The 19,125-nt window shown below is 60.9% G+C and overlaps 2 protein-coding genes across 2 annotated transcripts; both read right to left on the bottom strand.

Annotated features, from left to right (window-relative positions):
• Positions 1 to 427: 427 nt before the first annotated feature.
• Positions 428 to 4,290, bottom strand: GDF1 (growth differentiation factor 1). Its single transcript, XM_039566263.1, has 2 exons — positions 4,009 to 4,290; positions 428 to 3,130 (listed from the first exon to the last, which is right to left on the bottom strand). Exons 1-2 carry the CDS (start codon positions 4,268 to 4,270, stop codon positions 2,325 to 2,327), a joined length of 1,068 nt encoding a protein of 355 aa, XP_039422197.1. The 5' UTR covers positions 4,271 to 4,290; the 3' UTR covers positions 428 to 2,324.
• Positions 4,291 to 4,326: 36 nt separating this feature from the next.
• On the bottom strand, positions 4,327 to 17,606 carry CERS1 (ceramide synthase 1). Its single transcript, XM_039566264.1, has 7 exons — positions 17,350 to 17,606; positions 9,768 to 9,927; positions 8,962 to 9,142; positions 8,370 to 8,531; positions 7,156 to 7,303; positions 6,494 to 6,633; positions 4,327 to 6,012 (listed from the first exon to the last, which is right to left on the bottom strand). Exons 1-7 carry the CDS (start codon positions 17,569 to 17,571, stop codon positions 5,970 to 5,972), a joined length of 1,056 nt encoding a protein of 351 aa, XP_039422198.1. The 5' UTR covers positions 17,572 to 17,606; the 3' UTR covers positions 4,327 to 5,969.
• Positions 17,607 to 19,125: the final 1,519 nt, after the last annotated feature.

Raw genomic sequence — 19,125 nt, 5'->3', positions numbered from 1 at the left:
ATTGCCGAAGGGCTTTTTAATTTTTTTTCCTTCGTAGGCTGCGTAGTGGCGTAGACTTTTCTGATAGGTTTAAGCTGGCCCCCTCTGTGCAAAGCTATCCATGAGTAATGTAGCCCCCTCCTCTCCCCTCACCCCTTTATTTCACTGCTGGGAATGCTTGCCTCTGCTTCGTGCTGGTTTTTTCCTTTGTAGCAGTTAAAACTCTTGAGTTTTACAAATCCAGACATCAGTGCTAGCACGGTGTTAAAACTTCTTTTTTTTTTTCTTTTTTTTTTTTTTTTTTGGATTAATTATATTTTTTTTGTCTCAGTTTTGTTTTAAAACCTGTTTGTCATCAATAAAAAAATAACGAATAAACAGCTCTTGCATTCAAGGTGGCCCCTTAAGTTTCAATGAGGAAACCATGCAACGTTCATTAAAGCTTTAGTCTGATTGTATAAACTTCAAGTTTATTACTTTTTTTAAACACGGACTAGTACAAAAGTGGGGGTGTGCATAGCAGAGGGGGGTGAGCAACGAAACTGGGGAAACTGGGAAATGCCCCCACCCTCTTCCAGCCCGTGCAGGGGGTGGGAGCCCCAGGATTTGGGAAAAGCTGGAGCTGGAGGGGCCCAGCCCAGCCTGGAAACTCCCCCTGCCCTGCAGGAAACACGAACATGGCTTTGCCCTGCCAGGCTCGGGGGTGGGGACTCAAAGCTGGGCCTGGGGGGGTCGGGGTGGGGGTTTAGGCCTGGCCTTGGCACCACCCTGGGCACAAACTCACGCCAGGGTGACCCCAGGTCCTGTCCTAGGTGGCCACAGGGACAAACCCAGGAATACTCAAAGGTTTTCTTCCTCCTGCCCGTCTTAAATCAGAACTAAATGGCTCCTGCTGGCTGGAGTTAAGCCCTTAAAACACTAAAATGGAGCAGAGCAGGGCTGGGTGGAAAAACACCTGGATTTGGGAACGTGAATCCAACTAAAGCTGCTCCAGGCTCGGTCTTCAGCTCCACATTTGAGGTGTTAAACAAAAAAAAAAAACACCATCACAGGGGACCCACAGTGGTTAAACCCTCAGTGCTTCCCCTGGGGGGAGGAGGTGGGAAAACTTCATCAGACCTCAAAAGACACAACACTGCTACAAAAACAGCAAAAAACCCAAAGCTGCGCTACGGGGTCAGGTTCACAGTTCAAAAACAAAGAGAAAAAATTCAAGTCTGCCTCGGATTCCTTTTCAGTTCCCCCAAAATCCCGAAAGTGGTGGCAGGAAAGCCTCACTCTGGCGGCTTTACACGCTCAGGGAACAGCTCAGGAGCTGGGCCCGGGCTCCAAACCTCTCCGAGCCCACGCTCTGGAAGTGGAAGAAAAGCGGCCAAGGATGGGAAGTGGTGGAAATTCGGGTCCCTGCTGCCCAGCCCTGCCCCGTGAAGCGACTCCTGAAGAGCTCAGTGACACCACCGCGCACAAAAGCCAACAAATAAACCAAAAATAACCCGAAAAAGCGCAAGAGTGCAGAGCTCTGTGCTCTGCCCTCGCCTGAGGCTCGGCTGCCACCTGGCTCCTGCCCCGGGACACTCAGGGACACCCTGGGCTCATCGATTTGCAAATGAGGTAAATTAATACTGACTCGCAGCAGCCTGAGAGGGGAGGAGATGCCACTGACCCCACCACGCCTCCCTGAATTCCCTCAGCCACAACATCGCCTGCAGGATCCTGCCCTTGGCACGCGGCTCCCAGGGGATTTTTTAGGTAAAACCTTCATTTCTTAAGCAAAACCTCCACTGCACTTGGCCACCCAACACAACCCCTGTCCCTAAACCACCCCATCACCAACCACACCCTAAAAACAGCCCCCACAGCACAAGAGAAAGCTCCTGCCTGGCTCTGCCTCTGCTGGGAAGGGATTTGGTCACCCCATGCCTGTCCCTGCAGCTGGATCACACCCCGGCCCCATTTCACCCAGAAAAGTCATTTATGCCCTGAGAAATCTGCAGAGTTCAGCCAAAAACCCAAAAGCTGCAGCCCTGGGGTGCCTGGCACAAGCAGAGGGGAAATCTGGGATTCACAGCCCGGTGCCACCATCACCTGTGGAAAAGGGAACCAGCACCAGGCCTGGTCATAATCCCATAATCCCATCACCCAACTAATCCTTAATCAACTCCAGCAATGCCCCCTTAGTGCCAGACCATCCCCAGTGCAGAGGGGAGTCCCTGACGCTCCGGAACCACCTGAACACAGCGGGGATTTCACACACATTTCCATCCATCCATCCGTCCGTCCCTCCATGATCCATCCATCCATCCATCCACCCATCCCCTCTGCCCATCCTTCCCCCACAGACCCCGCTACCTGCAGCCACACTCGTCCACCACCATGTCCTGGTAGTGCCGCAGCACCACGTTGTCGCTGTTGTCGTAGTAGAGGATGGAGATGGGGGAGAGCCTGACGGGGACGCAGCAGGGCTGGGGGGTGCCCTGGGGGTCCAGCGAGTGCACCATGGTCTGCAGCACGGCGTGGTTGGTGCTGTTGAGCTCGGCCGCCAGCGGGAAGGGACAGTCCCCGCGGCAGTAGTTGGCCAGGTAGCCCTGGGGGGCGATGATCCAGTTCTCCCAGCCCACGTCGCTGAAGCTGATGTAGAGCCGGCGGGGCTTGCACAGGGTGCTGGGGGTCACCGAGGGGCTTGGGGCGCTCCTCCTCCTGCGGGCAGCCTGGCACTGCTGGCCCAGCGTCACCACCAGCAGCGAGGTGGCCGCGAAGGCGTCGGTGCTGGCGCAGAGGCTCCGCAGGGTCCCGCTGTCCCCGGCGCGGCCGCTGGCCGAGATCTCCAGCACCAAGGCCAAATTCCTGCCCGGCATCTTCCCGTCCTTCACCGCCGCGCTCAGGTTGAAGAGGAGGGATTTGTGCAGCTGGACAAATGACCGCTCCACCAGCGGCCTCCGGCTGGGCTGGGGCAGCCCCCGGGGGGACACCTGGTAGAGCCGGAGCTCCAAAACCTGGCCCGGGCTGGGGGCGTGGTAGGAGTTGTGGTGGAACTGGAGCTCCAGCTGGGCCATGGTCAAGCGCTCGCCCTCCTCCAGCGCGGAGAGGTTGAAGAACAGGAGCTTCCGCAGACACAGCCACCCCTGGGGCTGCCCCTCGGGGAGGAAGCGGCCTGACAAAGAAGGAGAAACAGGGGTGCGGGTGGCTGAACCCTGGGGCTGGGCAGGATCAGCTCCCGGGGCTCCAATCGAAGCTCCCGCAAGAGGCATCCGGGGCTGGCAGAGCTGCAGACGGTGCCAGGGCTGCAGGGAGGGTTCCCGGCCCCATGGCACGGCCTGCAGGGAGCTCGGGAGGCCCCGACCGGGCTCCAGGCTGTGGCACTGGGACGCTGCAGCCACTCCAGCATCTCCTCTGGATGCTGCCCCGCATCCTGGGGCGGTGTTTTCCCCACCTGTCTGCCCCAGGCTGTGGGTTCCGGCTGTTTGGGATGGACGGGGAAAAGAGGGCGAACAGCAGCGAATTTGGGGAGCTGCCGGGTTTAGCCAGCCCGTGGCAAAATGGAACCACAAAAGAGCTCTGTGGTGCCTTGAGACCTCCAGGACACAACACAAACAGGGCGCAGGGAACCGAGAACGGCTCAGAGGAGCCAGATGTGCCCTGGGGTCAGCCAGATGTGCCCTGGGGTCAGCCAGAGGCGTTGGGACAATGAGGAGCGGGGGGGACACAGCCCAAGGGCCGAGCATCCCCTCCCTGCCCCATCCCCGCTCACCCCCACCACCGCGGATCCCAAAGCCTGGGATCAAACCAGCACCTCGGGAGGGATTTGGGGGGGCTCCAGGACAGAGCCTGGCACAGCTGCCCCCCCTCGCCCCCTGCCTCGGCATTCCAAACCCATAAACCATCACCTACAACTTCCAGAGGGACTTCACACAGCGGGGATTTCTCCTGGGATCCAGCTCTGGGCGCTGCCCCGGCCTCGGGACACAGGGAAGGAAGGAGCGGAGCCAAGGCTCGATCCCAGGGAAAGCCCCGAACGCGGCGTGGCTGTACCTTGGTCAGCGAAGACACGGACGATGCTCCCGGGCACATTAAACTCCTCCACCCTACAGGCATCCAGCTCTTTGTCCGGCCAGGGCAGCGCCTTCCTCTTCTGGAAGATCCTCCAGAGCACGGGCGGCACCGGGACGGGGCTTTTGGGGCTGGGCTTGGCGCTCAGACCCAAGGATTTTAACAAGAAACTTTCCTGCAAGCTCAGCTCGGTGGCCAGGACGGGGCTCAAGAGAGCCCAGGCGAGGGTGCGGAGAAGCCACATCGCTGCCGTCCTCGCCCAGACAAAGAACAGCCCGGGCTGGGGACCCGGGGGTGTTGATTCCCTGATTGGAGCCTTTGATCTGATTAGTGCGCAATTAGCACCGCGGGATTCCCGGGACTGGGCAGAGGGTGGGATCCCTCCGGGGCTCCCCGGCACCCCTTAACCCTTTCAGCAGCTCCGCAGTCTCTCCCGCATCTCCACCGCGTCCACTTGAGGTCCAGCACAGCCCGTGGGGTCAGGGCTGAGGGTGGAAAATCCAGCGCTGCTCCCTAAAACCCCGCCCGGATCCAGGGGCAGACCCTGAGCCGGCTCTTCCTCCCCAAACCCTTTTTTTTTAACCTAATCACGGCGTCCAACGCTTTTCTCTTAAGGCCACCAACTGCCAGCACATCAAACCATCCAAGTCCTGCTTCACACAGCCCCAAAAGCCCCCAGTCCCTGCCCCAGCCAGGCACCCCCAGGTCCCACGGTCCCCTCCTGGCCATCACAGCAGAGCTGCCACCACCACGTCTGTCACAGCCCCCCCCAAAGCAGCTGCAGCCACCCAGCTCTAAGCCAGAGCTGGAAAACTCCGTTTTATCCCTCCAAGGTCACCCCAGTTCTGCTCTGACCCACCCTGGGTTATCAATTCCCTTCCTGCCCTGAATCCCACTGGAAATGCAAGGAATTCCAGCACTCGGATGCTCCTCTGACACCCTGAAAGTCACAGAGAGGGACAAGGCCCTGCCACAGCTTGGGGACATTTCCACCAGCCCCATTCGGGACCTTTCCCTGGCTCACACACAACGAGCCTGGAGGGGAAGCAACGTGAAGGACCAAACATGGAAAAATCCCACAAATTCCCACCCTCTCACACCTGGAATTAATGCCCTGGATCCCCCTCCCTCCTCTGGCTGCTGTCCCCAGCGGAGAGGGAGCTGCAGGTCCTGGCCCTGGGAGGGGACAGCGAGGGGACAGCGGGGTCTGAGGGCCCCAAACCCACAGAGCTCCCCAGGACAGGGACCTGGGAACCTGCAGGGCTGGAGCTGCCTGGAAAACCAACATGGGGAGCAGGAATTCTCTGTTCTTCCTTCAGCAAGGGGATGGTGCTCAGGGAGGAGGCCCTGTGGGACTCCTTAAGCCACTCCAAGACCTACTCGGGCTTTTCAAGCAAATTAATCCTCCCGGGCCTCCTCCAGAGGGCTGGGATAAAGCTCCTGAGGTGGGAGCTGCCCACAGGAGCTGCAGGTGACAGTGGTCCCTCCTGAGGGGACGCTCCGAGGGTCCCTCCATCACCTTCCCAGAGCAGGACTGGACCTTTCCCTGCCCAGTTTGGAGCTGGACCCTGCAGGAGCTGCTGGGGAAGGGTCTGAGGGAGGGTCCAGTGCCAGCCAGGGGGAATCAGAGCGGGGCTGAGAACGACAGGAGCAACACCAGGGACACAAAGCCAGCCTCAAATCCTACCTGGGCCAGCAAAACCACCGGTCTCCCAGCCAGACTGGGCCACGGGGAGCCCCCAGGCCCAGGGGACAGGTGACAGGGCACAGCCCAGCCCCGAGGGGCACAATCCTGTCAGTGGCGTGTCCTCCCCGGCCCCAGGCAGGGCTGGCAGGGGGTCAGGGGTGAAGTTCTCCTTGGGCCTGTCCTTTGCAGGGTCCCAGAGCAGGGTCCTGGTCAGTGCCAGGCCCTGGCAGCTGCCCTGGCCACGGCCACGCCGCCCTCACAACCTCTTGTCCTTCACGAGGCCGTTCTTGAGGTGCAGCCTGGGGAGGAGAAGAGCCCATGGTCAGCCTGGCGTCCACACCACATTCCCTCCCTCATTTCCCTGCTGAAGCCACTCCTGTCCCCAGATTTGGGCAGTTGGACAGATCTGCCCCCAGGATCCAGCATGGGAAGGTACCCCCAGCAGGGAGAAGGCTCCAGGGAAACCTCAGAGCCTAAAGGGGCTCCAGGAGAGCTGGAGATGGACTTGGGACAAGGGATGGAGGGACAGGACACAGGGAATGGCTTCAAACTGGAAAAGGGGGATTTGGGTGGGATTTTGGGAAGGAGTTCCTCCCTGTGAGGGTGGGGAGGGACTGGGACGGAATTCCCAGAGATGTGGCTGCCCCTGGATCCCTGGAAGTGCCCCAGGCCAGACCCTGGGATAGTGGAAGGGGTCCCAGGGCTGGAACTGGACGTGCTTTAAGGTTTTCCAACCCAAACCAGCCTGGATTCCCTGTGTGCCACCCGCTGGCCACGCACCCTTCCTTCAGAGCCTCGGGCAGTTGGATCCCAGCCTCCTTCTTCCTGGGATTCCTGCTCTCCTCCATGTCGTACTCGCGGAGGTCGTTCACCTCCTGCATCTGCCCCAGCAGCACCTTGGCCACGAACAGCACGATGAACTGGGGGGGACAGGGGGAACAGAGACCCTCAGGCCCGGCCCGAGGCTGGGGGGACCTTTTCCTGCTGTCCCGGCCCCAGTTCGGGCAGGGCAGCTCCCCCCAGGATGGGGTTTGTGCCTTAGAGCAGAATTCCTGCACCTCCCCTTCCCTGATTTCATCCCAGGGGATGATGGAATCAGCAGCTCCCCTGCCCTGCCCCATGGGATCCCTCCTCATCCTCCTTTCCTTCCTTCCTAGGGGAATGATGCAAGGAACATTCCCAGGCCATTCACACCTCTCCCCAGTTCCAGCTGCTGTTATCCCTCCCTCCGGATCCCCGGGGTATGAGACAGTCTGAATTCCAGAGTGGGAACCCCCCAGCCTTCCCTCCTGCCCTGAACCCTGCAAACCTTCCTCCATCCCTGCAATCCCAGCAGCAGAGCAGGGACGGAGCAGCGAGGACAGGGGGGACCCCAGTGAGGGGACATTTCCCTGCTGTCCCCAAGCCCAGTTTGGGCAGGGATGGCCACCAGGATCACCCACCAGGAACCAGTAGATGTTCATCAGGGTGAGCACGAGGAGCATGGCGTTGAAGAAGAAGTAGAAGGGGATGTTGGGGACGGACTGGAGGCTGGAGTGGCAGGTGGCGTAGAGCACCTTCAGGGGGAACCAGTAGAGACGGAACCAGAACCTGCCGGGGCACAGGGACAGCAGGGGTTTAGTGTCTCCCTGGCAGGGGACAGAGCCAGCACAGCCTCCTGCTGCCCTGGCATCCCAATCCCTGCTCCTGGCAAAGGGCAGGACAGCAGCACATCCCAGAGGTTTGGTGCAGAGGCTCTGCGGGGCCTCCCAGCTGGGTGGGAAAACCTCTGGGAAGCTTTTCCCAGTCCTTGCACCTGCAATTCCTCACCAAAACTTCCCCCCAAACTGAGGCTGTGGCCCATCCATCCATCCATCCCTCCATCCATCCATCCCTCCATCCCTTTGTTTTCCTCCTGCCCGGCCCCAGGGGCAGCTGGAATCTGGGACAGCCCCACCTCCCTTTTCCTGCCGGGAAAAGCGCTCCTTGCTGCTGAACCCAGGGAGTGGGAAAATGGCAACAGCTCCTCCTCCTCCTCCCTCCGTCCCTGCCCGGGGTCATTTGTCACGCTGGAAGCGCAATTTCACAGCAGCCGGGTGGTGACAGACGGCCCGGGGACTACAGAGGGATTCCGAGCCCAGCATGGGGCCGGGCTCTGCGGGGAGCTCTGCACAAACCGCGCCTCAAAGGGCTCCTTCCCAGCACAAAACATCCCAAAGCAGGCGCTGGGGGGGTTCCGAAAGCCGGGAGGAGGGTGGGGAGTGGGATCAGGGGGATAAATCCAGCAGGGAGGGTTGGGATTGGGATCAGAGAGCCAAACCCATGGGAGAGGGATCAGAGACATGAACCCAGCAGGGAGGAGGGTCGGGAGTGGGATGAGGGACACAAATCCAGCAGGGAGGAGGGTCGGGAGTGGGATGAGGGACACAAATCCAGCAGGGAGGGTCGGAGTGGGATGAGGGACATGAATCCAGCAGGGAGGGTCGGGAGTGGGATGAGGGACACGAATCCAGCAGGAAAGGTCAGGAGTGGGATCAGGGACACAAATTCAGCAGGGAGGAGGGTCAGGAGTGGGATCAGGACAGAAACCCAGCAGGGAAGAAGGTCAGGATTGGGGTGAGGGCCACAGAGCCGGCAGGGAAGGAGGTCGGGATTGGGGTGAGGGCCACAGACGCACCAGCTGACGCTGAAGGTGAGGCAGCCGATGTTGGAGATGACATCGTTGAGCCGGTGGTAGACCCCGCCCCGGTGCTTGAAGTACACGTTGAGCTTGGTGAACTCCAGCTGCACGTCATTGACGTCGTGCAGGAACAGCACCAGGATGCCCACGTTGTGGTACCTGCGGGAAAAAGGGGGGAAAATGGGAAAAATGAGGGGGGAAGGAAGGACAAAGGAGGGAAAACGGGGGGGAAAAAGGCAGGAAAAAAAAAGGGGGAGAAAAATGGCCAGGAGGAAAAAAGGGCAGGGGGGAAAAAAGGGCAGGAAAAGGGGGGAAAAAAGGACAAGGAAAAAAGAGCGGGAAAAAAAGGGCGGGAAAAGGGGGAGGAAAAAAGAGCAGGAAAAAAAGGGCAGGAAAACAGGATCAGAGAGAGGGGAGTGTTGATGTTGGCTCCCAGCACCCCCGGTCTGTCATCCCCTGCGTGATCCAGCTGCACATCCAAGGGCTCGGGAGCGTGGAGAACCCACGCTGAGCCCACCCCGCTCCGCGCCCAGGAGATTCCCATGGGATTCCCGTGGGATTCCGCGGCCGGGCTGGGCTCAGGGCTCACCTGAAGGCGTAGGAGGAGGCGATGAGGGTCAGGGTGACGACGTGGTGCAGCAGCATCACCACCGAGTCCTTGCGCCACGTGTCCATGTAGGCGGTGGCGTACAGCGAGTGCCCGTAGAAGCTGCACTGCAGCAGGTAGGCGATGGCGATGTCCGTGGGCACCTCCATGCCCTGCTTCCAGTCTGGGGGGGGCACAGGGACACCACTCAGACCAGATCAGGGGGCCACAGTGGGGCTCAGGGGGTCCAGGTCCCTCCCAGGACAGCACAGAAGTGGAGGGTGGGTGGGGATCCAGCTGTTCCCAAACTCTGCCTCTGGCATCAAACCCTATCCTAGACCTAGAGGAAAACCTTGATTTTGATTTTGTGACCCTGCCCATGGCAGGGGGTGGGAATGAGGTGATTTTAAAGCCCTGATTTAGCCCAGGGGGTGGGAATGAGGTGATTTTAAAGCCCTGATTTAGCCCCGGGGGTGGGAATGAGGTGATTTTTAAACCCTGATTTGGCACAGCAAATTTGAATGAGGTGATTTTTAAGCCCCGATTTGCTGCCCCGGCCCATGGCTGTGAGATGATCTTTAGGATCCTTTCCCACCCAACCCATTCCATTATTTAATTCTCTCCTGATTCATCCACTCAACCCCTCCAGCAGCCACCAAGCGACTGAAAGAAATGCTCAGACACCTCCTTGTGCCCTTTCTGCACCCACAGCGTCGTAAGAAATGGGAATTTAGGGGTTGTCTGCTGCTCTTCTCATCCCAACTCCCGTCCCCTTGAACATCCCAACCCCTCCCTGGTTCCCACTGTACCATAAAAGACCGAGGGGGGGTCGTGGAAGAAGGGGTAGTCGGTGCAGAAGAGCAGGTAGGCGCCGTAGGACCAGGACAAGGAGTAGAAAAGCAGCTTCCAGGCACTCTCGGGCATCTTGGCAGCATCTTTGGGCTGCAGGTTGCACCATTCCCCGAAGGGCTGCGAGGAAAAGGGGGAAAATCATCGGAGAGGGGGGAAAGGAGCATCCCCAGGGGGGGGATCAGCAGCATTCCAAGAGCTCTGGTGGTGCCAGCCAAGCTCAGGATCCCCATTTTTCCAGCAGGAATGAGGCCCAGAGAGGCTGGGGAAGGGGAAATCAGGAGGTTGGAGATCCTCCCACCCAGCCTGGAGCTGTGGAAGTGGAGCCAGGCAGGAGCCTGGAGCATCCTCCCACATCCTGAGAGCATTCCCAGGGCAGCTGGCTCCGGCAGGGCAGAGCCAATAACCGATAAAATAAAAATAAAGCCCAGGGAAAGCCCGGAGGGGAGGCTGCAACCGCGTTATCCCGGGCAGAGGGAGCCGGCGGCGCCGCCAGCTGCCGGGAAAAAGCCTCTGGATGGGCAGGGAAAGGCTCGGCAGAGCCCTGGGCACGCTGGCACTGCCACCAAGTGCCATCAGCACTGGGGACCGAGCAGGACGAGCACCTCGTGCTGGGCCACCCCTCCCCACACTCCCAGCGGCTTTCCCAGCCCCAATTCCCCGGGGATTTCCCCCTGTGCTGTTTGCAGCTCCCTCCTGCCTGCTGGGAACAGCGGAGACGAGGCCAAACCTCCCCCAGATCTGCCCAAAATCAGGGTGGGGAGGACGGGCAGCTCAAACTCAGGACAAAATTCCTCATCCTGGCTCCCGAGGGGGACAGGGACACCCCAGACCTGGCAGGGACAGCCTGGGAACTGCAGGAAAACAATGGAGCAGCCTCGGTTTTGGGGAATAACCAGACCCAGCATGGAACAGCCTCAGGTTTTTTGGGAATAACCGGAGCCAGCATGGAACAGCCTCAGGTTTTTTGGGAATAAACGTTGCAGGGGATGCTGCCCTTCCCCGTGTGTGACCCCTGCTCCCAGGGGCTCCGGGCAGGGAGGTTTTCCCTCGGTGGCAGCTGAGCAATTCCAGGCCCCGTTCCTGCTTCCCATCAGGGCAGTGACAGTGCCAGGGGCCCCTCCGGAGCCCCCAGGACACAGCACAGGGAAGGGGAGGGCACAGGGAAGGGTTTGAGGGAACCGAAGCGCCGATAACACCCAAAGCCCCCCCTCTGGGAGCTCCTGGGAGCTGCAGATAAGCTGGAGGTGAAAACAAAACGCCTGGACAGTAACAGGACCCTGCCCCGGGTCAGCACTTTCTGCAGCCTCGCTCCTAAATTAAGGCCCCAGCTGTCCCCAAGCTGTGGCTGCACTGGGTTTTGGCCCCTCTGGCTGGGTCCCCTTTTCCAGGAGCTCCAATCCCAGCCCAAAAGCTCTGGATTTCCCAGCCCTGGAAGCCCCGACACGTCCCACGTTCAGAGCTGCTGCCAAGGCCTTTTCCAACGGGAGCCACGGAGAGGAAAAAGAGGAGGAAGCTCGAAGGGTGAATAAATAATGCAGAGACACAAAGTCCTGAGCCCAGAAAGCATCAATTATTGGGATGCCCACGGGACAGGGACAGGGCACAGCTCACGGTGCCAGCGGGGCTTTGGGATGCTGGGCTCGGCCTCAAATCCCTGCTCACCCCACAGGGGTTTGGGGTGGAGGGGCCCACAGAGATCCGTGGGGTCCACGGGGCAAGGACACCTTCCCCTATCCCAGAGCTGGGGACTGGAAAATTAAATCCTGGCCGTGCTGCAGGGTGAGGAAAAGTTGCCTAAATCGCTGAAAGGGACACCAGGAATCCTTAATTTCCAGCTTCCGCATCCTCCCTAGGGCTGCTCGGAATCCCTCCCCTCCAGCCCTGCTTCCCTGAGCACATTTTCCAACCTTTTTCCCTGCAGAGGGTGGATTTGGGATGCTGAGCTCGGCCTCAAATCTCCGCTCACCCCACGGGGGTTTGGGGTGGAAGGGACCACAGGGATCTGTGGGGTCCATGGGGCAGGGACACCTTCCCTTATCCCGGAGTGGATTTGGGATGCTGAGCTCGGCCTCAAATCCCCGCTCACCCCACAGGGGTTTGGGGTGGAAGGGACCACCGGGATCCTCCAGTTCCAACCCTTCCCTGGTCCCAGGGACTCCAGGAATGGGAGCCGGCTCAGGGAAGGATGGGAAGGGACCAGCAGCGCCTGGGGGGCACGGGGGGGACGCAGGGACGTCCCTGGAGCAGTTCGCAGGAGCCACCTCTGCCCTGTGGGGTGGGAAGGGGGGTGGGGGATGTCCTCCCATCACCCGGCTGCCGTTGCCATGACAACGGCGCAGAGATGCCTGTTGCTACGGGCGACGGAGCTGCGTCGGGAGCCGGGATCTGGCTCCGGCTGGAAGAGCCCAGGGCTCCTGGCGAGTGATGTAATGGGGCTCTGCTTAAAGGGCAACCTCCTCCTCTTCCTCCCCCTCCTCCTCCTCCTCCCCACGGGCACCCTCCGATTCACCGGGAGCACCGATGGGCCCGGGGGAGGAGCCCGTTCCCGCAGCATTCCCAGCAGGATGAGGGGAAGGAGCTGGGAGAGGGGTTTGGAGCTGCGGAGAGAAACCCAGCGGGAGCCGGGGCTGCCCAAAGGGTCAGGAAACACCCGGGGCAAGGAGCAAACGCAGCTCCTCTCCCTTTTCCCAGCCTCCAGCACTGCCAGGGATCCTTAAATCCACCCCCAGCTCCAGCAGCGGGACAGGGAGCAGCCGGGGATCCCTAAATCCATAGTCGGGGATCCCTAAATCCACAGTCGGGGATCCCTAAATCCAGCCCAGCTCCAGCAGCGGGACACGGAGCAGCCGGGGATCCCTAAATCCACAGCCAGGGATCCCTAAATCCACAGTCGGGGATCCCTAAATCCACAGTCGGGGATCCCTAAATCCACAGTCGGGGATCCCTAAATGCAGCCCAGCTCCAGCAGCGGGACACGGAGCAGCCGGGCAGGGACACGGGGGCTGTGAATCGAGGTTTGCTCCAGAGGAGCTGGATCCCCCCGCCCAGGGCCGGGGCCTGGCTGAAGCCCAGCGGTGCCAGGGCTGGCTGCGGGCACAGCGAGTTCCCGAGGGACACAAAGGAGCGGCTGGCACGGAGCATCCCCGGGAACTGGCAGTGCCACCGCGGCTTTTCCTGGGGCACAGGGGAGGGATGAGCCCGCGGAGCGGCCCGGACACATCCAGAGCTCCGTGTGTGGCTTCCCAGAGCCCCGAGGGGCTCTGTCCCCTCTGTCCCCAGGCTGGACGCTGCTCCCAGATCTGGGATGGGGCTCCCAATGGATCCCAGAATGGCTCGGAAGGACCTTAAAATCAACACCTGCCACCATCCCAGGGTGCTCCAAGCCCCGTCCAGCCTGGCCTGGGGCACTCGCAGGGATGGGGCAGCCACGGCTTGCACGGGAAATCCATCCTGGAGGAATTCCTCCCCAGTATCCCACCCCACCCCTGCCTCTGGCAGCTTTAAACAAAGGAACATCCAGTAAAAGGTCCCTGATCTCTGACCCCAAACGAGCCTGGGGACCCCGGGGCAGTGATTATCCCCCACCCCCGAGGGGAAGGAGCCGAGCAGGGGGTGGAGAGCCCCAGCTCTCCTCTCTCCATCCCTGCAGCAGCTCCGTGCCTCAGTTTCCCTGCCCCGTGCCAAGCTCTGGACGACGCTTCCCGCACAGACCTGTGGAAAAAAGCGCTTTTCCCACCAAAAATATTGACCCGATGTTATTTTTTTTCCCCTTGATTTCTTGTCCCTGGAGGGCAGAGGAGCAGCAGGAGACGCTCTGAGGACGCCCCACGTGCTGACACAGCAGAGCAGCCCCCGCCGAGCTGCTCCGGCCCCAGGGAAGAAAGAAAGGGCCCTTTGTTGTGGCTTTCCTCCCCTCTGGAGCTTCCAGGGTTTGTGTTCAAAGGAGGGAACAGCAGAGCCTCCCCCCAGCTCGGTGTGCTCTGCTCCCAGACTGTGCTGGGGGTCACTTCTGGGGACATTCCCCTATCCCAGTGCTGGGGACTGGAAAAATAAATCCTGGCCCTGCTGCAGGGTGAGGAAAAGTTGCCTAAATCGCTGAAAGGGACACCAGGAATCCTTAATTTCCAGCTTCCACATCCTCCCTGAGGCTGCTCGGAATCCCTCCCCTCCAGCCCTGCTTCCCTGAGCACATTTTCCAACCTTTTTCCCTGCAGAGGACACTGGGATGTCCTACAAATCTGGGCACCACCGGGACAAAAACCCAGCTCCTGTCTGGGCCAAACCTGGAGAGTTCCGCCCTCTGCAGCACAAAGCCTTGGGGACAGAGGGGACACCTGACCACCCCCAGACCCAGATTTCCCACCCAGACGATTTTCATGGACTCACTCCCAGTTCCCTTCAGGGATTTCCAGTCCAGCAGCTCGGCGGGGTTGGGGGCTGGAGGCTGGGGCTGGTCACAGCAATTCCAGCTGTGCCTTAAATCCAGGGTTCTCCTGGATTTACCTGCCCGAGGGCACTGCCTGGGGAAGGAGAGAGCTCCAAGGGCTTCTCCCAGCTTTTCCCGCTCCTTTTCCAGGCTCAGGTGCCCTCCAGGGGGTTTAATTAACACAGATGTGCTCAGGTTGCTGCTTTTTAATCCAAGTCCTGGCTCCAAGGGCACAGCTCGGACACCAACGTGGCACCAAGGGGGCAAATCCAAGGATTCCAGGGCTAGCAGCACTTCCCTAGAACTTGGTCTGAATTTCTGGAGCTGGTCTGCAACCCCAGGGAGCTCCTGCAGAGCACCCAGAAACCAGTGAGACAAAGAGCAGAGGCTCGGGCAAGGCCTGGGAAAGGACAGATAAATCCCACAGGGATGTCCACATGCCAGCACAGCTGACTCTGATGGTCTTTCCTTACCTTTTAATCCACATTTCCTGCCCTAACTGGGATATTTCCCACTCCAACACAACCCCTTGATGTGTTTGCACTGAGGATTCTGTGAAGAAGCAGCAAAAGGACAAAAATTTGCTCTGAGAAGGATGAGGAGAAAACCACCAGCACCAAAACTGCTGGAAAATCCACTCAAACCCAACCCAAACCCTTCCCAAACCTGCACCACCTCTGCTGCTGCTCCAGCCTGGCTGGGGAACCTGCTGGAGCAGAGATTTGGTGGGATAAGAGCTGGGGGAGAGCCCAAGGCACCAGCTCTGACCCCACAGAGAGCACAGGAAGAGGCTCCAGCACCTTCAGAGGTTTCTCAGAGCAGCCCTCGTGGCCGGAGCTGAGCGAGGTGCATCGATGCTCTTGTGGTGAGAGGCGCTTCCTGCCCAGCTGCCGAGGGAGGACCGTGAGATTGATGGTTCCTGAGCAGGGAGGGACGTGCTGGGCACCCGGAGGAGTCATTTCCATCCCCGGCAGCTCTCGGTTCTCACAGGGAGAGGCTCAGAATGAGGAAGGATGCCCCAAAAAGCAAAATCCTGACCAGGGAAGAAGTTCCCAGGGTGAAACAGTTCCTTTTTCTCCCCTCAACCACCCCAGCCCAGCACTGCCCTTCCAGGGGCTGCGAGATCCCACCTGATCCAAACCGACCTCCTGATGGGTTTTATGGAAAAGCCACAACTCCCCTCCTCTCCCACAGCAGCTCCAGCAAGGAAAAGCTTCCAATCTTTTCAAAATGCAGGCCTGGAGAGACAGAGCTGTCCCTCCCTGCTGCCGGGGGAAAGCTGATGCCGCCGGAACCGCGCTCAGCATCTCATCAGGAGCAGCCACACGCAGATGGAGCCACAGGAACCAGCCCTGCTCAGCCCCCCTCGCCCTTCTGCAGTTACAGGAGTGACCCATTTCCCCAGGGAACGACGCCCTGGTGCTCGCAGGAGCTGCCAGGAGCCTCCCAGAGCTCCGGGTGGGCTCCCAGGGCTGAGCCCTCGCTCTGGGGGGGCCTCACACAAGGGGGAACTGGAGCACGAATGGAATCGGCTTCAGTTTGTTCCAGCAGAGCCGGGGCTCCCTCCGGCCTCAATCCAGCACTGCCAGGTGCCCATCAGAGCCAGACGGGGCAGGGAATGAGGGAAAATCCAGTCTGGCACAAATTCCCAACACTTTCCTCACCCACAGCCCCTTCAGCAGCTCTAAACGGGTCCGGGGGGCTCGGGCTGGACTTTGCACCCCAATTAAGCAAAGGAGGAGCCCCTTTAGGGCAGGGGGAGCAGCGGCTCCCACAGGGACACAGGGAGCTGCCTGATCCATGAGGATCCAGCTCAGCCGGGGAATGAGGAACGAGGCCTGTCCCAGCAGCTCCGGGAGCTCCCCAAGGCCCGCTGGCACAGCGAGGTGACAAAAGGGTGTCGCCGCCAGCTCGGGGCTGTCCCCTGACCCCAAAATCCTCCAGATTTCCGGCAGTTCTGCCCTTAAAGTCCTCTGGAGGCCGGGGCAGAGCCTGCAGCATCTCTCGAGGAAACAGGGACGGAGCCACGGCGCAGGGAGGGGAGCTCCGCTCTCCTGCACGGCCGCGAACGAGCCAGAGCCGCTCTCCCCGCCCGGGGACCCCCTGCTCGGCCTGTCCCCCAGCCGGGCGGTGACAGGAGCGGGGGACAGCGGCCAGCGAGCCCCTCCGGGGGATGCGGGGCCGGGCGGGAGCATCGCTGCATCCCCGCGCCCCGGGAAGGTCAGGCCGGCACTGCAGCACCGAGCCAGCGGCCCCGCGCCATCGCTCCGCCGCCCCAAAACCGCGGGGGGACACGCGGGGATGTGACCCCGCTCCTTCCCCCGGGCAAGGGACAAGCCGGGAATAACCGGGAAGGAACAACCTCAGCCTTGTGGGGATGCGGGGATGGGAACGGGAGGGGGGGAAGGAGCAGGGGGGGCTCTCCCGGCGCACCGGGATGCTCAAATCCTTCGGGATGCAGCCCCGGGAAAGGCACGGAATAACCCGGGAAGAAATCACCTCAACCTTGCGGGGATGGAAACGTGGGGGGGAAATAAGGGGGAAAGGAGCAGGGGGGGCTCTGCCGCTGCTCAAATCCTACAGGATGCAACCCCCGGGCACGGGAAAGGCACGGAACCACGGAACAACCTGGGAATAAACCGGGAATAACCGGGAGGAAAAAACCCTCAACCCTGCAGGGATGCAGGGATGGATCCAGGGGGGGATGGGGCGGGGGGAAATGGAGCAGGGGGGGCTCTCCCGGTGCACCGGGATGCTCCATCCTCCGGGATGCTGCTCCGGAGGAAGACACGGAACAACCTGGGAATAACCTGGAAGAAAAAACCCTCAACCTTGCGGGGATGCAGCGATGGAAAGGCGGCGGGGGGAGGGGGCGGAAGGCGGCGGCGGGCGGGGGGGGCTCTCCCGGTGCGGCGGGGGCTCTCCCGGTCCCTCGGGATGCTGCAGCGCCGGGAGGGGAATTGGGGCGCATCCCTCACCCCCTAAAGCACGGAAAACGCGCATCCCCCCCATCCCCAACCCCGCGGCCGGGGGCGGGCGCTGCCCTCCGCGCACCCCCGCTTCCATCCCCATCCCGTCCCCGTCCCATCGCCCTCCCGGTGCCCGGCACTGACCCGAAAGAGGCGGCGGGAGCAGGCGCGGCGCAGCGCGGTCCAGCCCAGCGCGCAGAGCCCGCACAGCAGCACCTCCGCCCAGCCCAGGTGCGCGTTCTCGGCCCAGGTGCGGCGCGCCAGCTCCCAGCCGCAGTCCCCGCAGCCCCGGGCGGCCGCGGCCAGGCTGCCGTAGCCCCGGCGGAGCAGCTCCCCGTAGCCGGGCATGGGCTCCGGAGGCGGCATCGCGGAGCTGCCACGGCCGCGGCCCCGCGCAGGCTCCGGCGGGGCGGGCACCGCGCTCCCCCCGCGCCGGTACCGGGGTAGGAGCCGCCCCCCGGCACGGCCCGGCCCCCCTCGGGCTCGGCCGGGGCTCCCGGAGGGGGCAGCGGCTCGGGAGGGACGCGGGGAGCGGAAAGAAAGCGAAACCAACGCGGTGGGAAGGCGCTGGAGAGGGGAAGGGCGAGGAAAACCCCAAATTTCGGTACCGGGGGTGATGGAACGGTGGGGAAATTCCTGTGACTGCCCTGGGGAACCCTCGGGGCTGGAAGGCGCTGGGCACAATTATGTGGCAACACGGAGCTGCCGCTTTGGGGTCTCGGGTGCCAATTTAGGAGGTTCAAGGGCAAATTTGGGGGTCTCAGCTGCCAGTTCAGGGGATTCAGGTGCGAATTTGGGGGGTTCAGGTGCCACTTCGGGGCGGGTTCAAGAGCACGGAGCTGCACGTTCAAAATCCCTACCTGAGCCTTCTCCTGTCAGCGTTTCACTCATTTGATAAGCCAAGGAAATTGTTTCTCCAGGTATTTTTTCCCTCCCTCTCAGCACAAACCTCGGAGCAGCTCTGGCCCTTCCCAAGCTCCTCGGGAGTTTCCAGGTGTGTCCAATCTCCCCCCACAGCTCAGTTTTGGGCACCTGTTGCAGTTTAAGGGTTTGGAATTATGAAAGTCACCTTCAAGATGAGTCTGGAATAATAAAATCCACCTGTGAAAATCGAACTCCCTCCCAAAGGTCACCCCTGATGAAAAGACCTCACTGAGCTCCATCATCATCCTCATCCCAGGCACCCCTGGAGCTGCCAGGGAAAGGAAAATCCCCAAATAAAACCGAGTTTAACCTCATTTGGAGTCCCTCAGGTTGTCTGCAACCCCCAATTTCTCTGGGGCAGCAGGGAGGAAACACAAACTGAAACATAAACTCGTTGCTCTGGAGGTGCCCCCGTGTCCCCCCGGTGTCTCCCAGCCCCTGCTGGCTCCTGCTCTGCCACTTGCTCTGACTGTTTACATTCTGCAGTCAATTTATCAGGGCCCTGGAGTGGGGCAGGGCTGCCCCGAGCACACACAGGACCCTTTCAGGCTCCCTCAGACAGCTCCACAAAGGGAACATTCATCCCCTGAAAAAGCCCGGCCTGGAAGGAGCCAAGCTGGGCACAAAGGGCCCTTTCAGTGCCAGCACGGCCAGGGGGGCACCCAGGAACCCCCCTGGGATGCGGTGCCAGAGCACAGCCCCCTGCTCCCCCTGCCTGAGGGAGAATTCCAAAGATAATCCCAGAATTCGGGGTCAGGGAGGGCTCCACGGCCACAAGAATTCCCACGAATCCAGGCTCGACCTCGACATTCCCGGCAGGGATTGGTGTCAAGGACGCTGCAGGACACTCCTGGCTCTGCTTCACTGCCTGAGCCTCAGCCTGAGCCTCTTACAGGAGGATTCTTTTCATTTGGGGATTTTCCCTCTCTGGGATCTGAGCCCAGGATCCTTCTCCCGGCTCCTGATGGGCTGAGATGGTGCAGAACTGGGGACTGA

This window comes from Corvus cornix, chromosome 28 (assembly GCF_000738735.6).
Source record: "Corvus cornix cornix isolate S_Up_H32 chromosome 28, ASM73873v5, whole genome shotgun sequence".
Classification (NCBI taxonomy): domain Eukaryota; kingdom Metazoa; phylum Chordata; class Aves; order Passeriformes; family Corvidae; genus Corvus; species Corvus cornix.
Note: the sequence above shows the minus strand (reverse complement) of the source record. Positions and strands in the feature narration are given on the sequence as shown.

Bases quoted from the DNA above. Each gene is read 5' to 3' on its own strand.
- GDF1 (XM_039566263.1), bottom strand. From the start codon at position 4,270: ATGTGGCTTCTCCGCACCCTCGCCTGGGCTCTCTTGAGCCCCGTCCTG. The intron at 3,131-4,008 runs GTACAGCCACGC...CTTCTTTGTCAG, and splicing joins CCGTGTCTTCGCTGACCAAG to GCCGCTTCCTCCCCGAGGGG.
- CERS1 (XM_039566264.1), bottom strand. From the start codon at position 17,571: ATGCCGCCTCCGGAGCCCATGCCCGGCTACGGGGAGCTGCTCCGCCGG. The intron at 9,928-17,349 runs GTCAGTGCCGGG...TTTTCCTCGCAG, and splicing joins GCTCCCGCCGCCTCTTTCGG to CCCTTCGGGGAATGGTGCAA. The intron at 6,013-6,493 runs GTGCGTGGCCAG...TCTCCTCCCCAG, and splicing joins CCCGAGGCTCTGAAGGAAGG to GCTGCACCTCAAGAACGGCC.